At 55.5% G+C, this 4,146-nt stretch overlaps 1 protein-coding gene across 1 annotated transcript; it reads left to right on the top strand.

Moving 5' to 3' along the window:
* Positions 1-227: 227 nt before the first annotated feature.
* Positions 228-1,809, top strand: HOXC12 (homeobox C12; the record flags this gene model as incomplete). Its single annotated transcript, XM_082332287.1, has 2 exons — positions 228-792; positions 1,571-1,809. The coding sequence occupies 2 exons, from the start codon at positions 228-230 to the stop codon at positions 1,807-1,809; spliced, it is 804 nt and encodes a 267-aa protein (XP_082188413.1).
* Positions 1,810-4,146: the final 2,337 nt, after the last annotated feature.

The raw sequence follows: 4,146 nt of genomic DNA, 5'->3' as shown, positions 1-4,146 counted from the left end.
GATGGGGGGGGGGGAAGGAGGCCGGGGGGGGGAGAAAAGGCGTAAAAAGGCGGAACTTGCTGTTGTGTTTTGTCTCGGCTGCCAGGGGAGGGGAGGGCCCCCCCCTCCCTCCCAGCGCAATTTGGGGCTCACGTGACCCCCCCGGACCAATGGGGCCGAGCCGTCGGTTTAACTATGTTTAATGTCAGATAGCAATAAAGTAGAAGCTTTCGGTCAGGCCCGCGGAAATGGGCGAGCACAACCTCCTTAATCCCGGCTTTGTGGGACCTCTGGTGAACATCCACACGGGAGACACCTTCTACTTCCCCAATTTCCGCGCCTCCGGAGGGCAGCTGCCCGGGTTGCCGTCCCTCTCCTACCCCCGACGGGATAACGTCTGCTCCCTGCCCTGGGCATCCTCGGAACCCTGCAACGGGTACCCTCAACCCTACCTGAGCAGCCCCGTCTCCATTAACCCTTCCTTCGGCAGAGCCTGCGACCTCGCCCGGGTGGAGGAAAGCAAATGTTATTACCGGGAGACCTGCTCCGAAAGCAGCGGGCTCAAGAGGGAGGAGAGGGGCAGGGACAGTGCCTTGCTGCCCCTCGAATCCAGCCTCCCCACTGGCATGGGGGGCAATTTCAGCAAATATGACTATCCGACGGGCGAGGCAGTGGCCCACGACCCTCCGTCCTGCCAGTCCTTGGAGTCAGACTCCAGCTCCTCCTTGCTCAATGAAGGGAATAAAGGCACGACCGGAGAAGCGGGGGGCTTGGTGTCCCCCCTCAACCAAGGCAGCACTTTAAGCAGCGGTGGTAAGACCGGGGAAAGGGGGGGGGGGGGGTCTCGGGGCTGGATTTGGTCTTGTTAGGGGGGGTTTGCTTGGAAACTTGCCGGCTTGGGGCTCCTTCGGGGTGTAATTCATGGGCTCAGCGATGGGAAGCGACGCGTCTATGTGTGCTGAGACCACTAGGGGTAGCACCGAAATCCCTAATGTTTTATTAGGTGGTGCTTCTTTTAAAAGAAAAGGCTATAAACATGTAAATATCCCATAAAAGAAAAAAAAAAAAAAAAAAGGAGAGAGAGAGGGAGAGAGACGCGGGGAAGGGCGGTGGTTGCGCATCCCTGCCCGGCGCGGAGGCTGGCGGGGGGTGCAGGCGCTTTGGGGCCGGCGCAGAGGTGTGTCTGCCCGGGGGAAGGGGGGAGAAGGGAGGGGGATGCTTAACCGCCCCCCCAGCCTTCCAAGCTGGCATTGGGGTGGAGGTTTCCGCCTGGCAGCGGGGCCGGAGCGGCGGTGGAGCCCTTCCCGGGGTTTGCCGCCCGCTCCCTGCCCGTCCTTTGCTCCCTGCCCCGCTTATAACGCTCCCTTCCTTCCCTCTGCCTCCTGTGCCCGCCCCACGCCTCGCCCCTGCTCCTGGGAGCATCCCTGAGCACCCCCGGCCACAGCCACGACAGCGGGGGGCCCTGGGGACAGCGGGGCCACCGGCGAGGTGCAGAAAGGGGTGCTGGGGCGCCCCTTTTTTCGAAGAGGAGGGGGTTTTTTGCATTTTTTTTTCCTTGCCAAGTGCTCAACTCTCGCTCCCCCTTTGCCAGGTGCTCCTTGGTACCCGATGCACACACGGTCCCGGAAAAAACGAAAACCCTATTCCAAGCTGCAGCTGGCAGAGCTGGAAGGGGAGTTTATGGTCAATGAATTCATTACTCGCCAAAGAAGGAGGGAGCTCTCAGACCGATTAAACCTGAGCGACCAGCAGGTGAAGATCTGGTTCCAGAACCGGCGTATGAAAAAGAAAAGACTCCTCCTGAGAGAGCAAGCCCTTTCTTTCTTTTAAAGTTTTAAAAGCGTCCGTGTCGGGTATTAAAAAACAAAAACAAAACAAAAATCACAACAACAAAAAAACCCCACATAGACTCTCTAGCGTTCGCCCGAGCTCCCAGGACTTTACCTGATCATTCTTAATCCCCCCCACCCCTCCCTACCCAGAAATCAATGAATAAAGAAATAATATTAATAAATAACCAGTTTCCCTTAAAATATGAAACCCGACAGCGAGGAAAAAAAAAAAAATGATGATAATGCATCTTCTCCGCCGGGACGGCGGGGGGACAGACGGCTTCCAGAGATGCTCGGCGGGCTGAAGGGGAGGTTTTGAGAGCCATTTTAGCCGCTTTTCCCTTGCCGGCAGCACAGGTAGGGCTTCCGTGCAGCGCCGGGCGCCGTCGGGGCCGTCGGGGGCCGCCGGTCCCGCTTCCCCCCCCCTCCACCCCCGCCCGGCTTCGGTTGGCGGCGAGAGCGGGGTTGAGGATGCTGAGGGTGGGTCCTGCCCCTCTCCCGGGCTGCCAGGCAGGGTTTAGGGCTGCTTTGGGCTTCAGGGGGAAGGGGGAAAAAGAGCAAAAATGAAGGAATAGGGGGGAAAAAACAGGGAAGGGGATGGGGTCTTAAAGCACCGGTCCCAGTTCTTCCTGGGAGACGCTTTTTTTCAGGGGGTAGTGTGAGCCAAGATGTGTTTTTCTCAGACTAAATTGAGACTTTGCGGCTAATCAGGATCTCTAGGCTTAATCAGGATCTCTAGCTTAATCTAGGCTTAACCCTGATTGAGCCTAGGAAGAGGCGAGAGACAAAGCCCGTGTGTATGTCCGGTGTATATGGTATATATCCATATAATAGAGGAGGTGCGTGTATCACACTACGTCCCTATAGATACGAGGCTTTGGTGCAGGCGGTGCTGTTGTCCCTAACGCCAGAATGTCACAAGGAGAGGGAAAACGCACACCCCCCCCGCGAAAACCCTTCCAGGAAAAAAATCTGAATTTCCTTTCACGGAAACTGAGCCTTTCGGAGATTTTTTTTCCTCTGAATTCACGGAGTTTCTCTGCACTACCCCCAAATTATATCCTTCCTTTAAAAAAAAAAATGTTTCTTTGCAACAGCTCTGCTGTTTTGCTGTGTTTATTGATGACAAGGTAGGAAAAGAGGTAGAAAAAGTCCTTTTTTTGTGCCCTCCGGTGCTGACAGCCTGTCGGAGTCCGAGCGGGTGGCACCGCTCCTTCCCTGGGGTGACTCGGATGAGCGCTTTGTCGCCTGGCCGCTATTTACTCAATTCAAAAAAAAAGGAGATTGCGGGGTTTTAAGGGGAAATAGATCCCGTTCACCCCATTTCTCCCTTCCCCAGCTGCCCATCAGGTTAAAAACCTGCAGGTTTCTAGCAGGGGCGATGCTTTGCCCCCCGAAGAACTCCCGCTGCAAACAGCGACGGCCCCGGGTGTAAAAGAGATTTCGGTCTTTGGGGGGACGGGGAGGGTTTGGCTCCCTAAAACCTTCTCTGGCTTTTTCCCTTTCAGGGCAGTAGCGAAGGGGCCTGGTAGGATGCGAGGCGTTTTCTTTGTACGTGTGCTCGGATTTTCTGGGGAAAACCCGATTTTCGTCCTTCCCTGTCCGGGCCGTGCCCCAGGCGCTTTTAGGCCGGGGGGAAGCAAGGCGGGGGTTAGGATGGGGAGCAGCAGGTTTAGGGCTCTGGGGAGCTTTGCCTGCACGGGAAATTGTAATTCAGGATAAAAACGGGGGGAAAAATGGGAATTTTTAATTCAGGCTGAAGGGGGAGAGGGGGGCGACGGTGCTGCAGCCCGGTGCTTTGCCACGCCGCGCTTTGCTCCATTCGTTTTATATCGGAGGGGGGATTAATTTTATGGCAAAGCAGCGTTTTCTGGGAAGTCTGGATGCTCACCACGTGCTCCCGCTTCCCCGCGTTCATGGTCATGACCAGCAGCGCCCAGGAATGCTTTTATTTACGAGCTGCAAAGGATGGAGCCGACTCCTTAAAAAAAAAAAAAAAAATCCCTCCCTGGGCTGAAATGAGCTTTTTCCTTCAGCTTTATTTCTGCAGGAGCATCCAGCAGACCCTCCTCCCTTCACCCCCATCCCTTCCCCGGCTGCTTCTCCTTATTTTTCCCTTTTTTTCTTCATAAAATTCCCAACCCGGGAAATGTCACAGCTTTTTTGCAAAGAAAGACCCCCCCCATCTCCCCTTTCAATGTTGGCTTCTGGGCCAGGGTCCCCTTTTGCCCCCTCCTCCCACACAAAAGAGCCGCCGCGGAGGGTATCGCCTGTCGCGATGCTGTGCAATAAAGCCTAGGCTGTGTTAAAACACACGTAAATATGGCTATATCTC

Source organism: Platalea leucorodia, assembly GCF_965183815.1.
Source record: "Platalea leucorodia genome assembly, chromosome: 23".
Taxonomy (NCBI): Eukaryota; Metazoa; Chordata; class Aves; order Pelecaniformes; family Threskiornithidae; genus Platalea; species Platalea leucorodia.
Note: the sequence above shows the minus strand (reverse complement) of the source record. Positions and strands in the feature narration are given on the sequence as shown.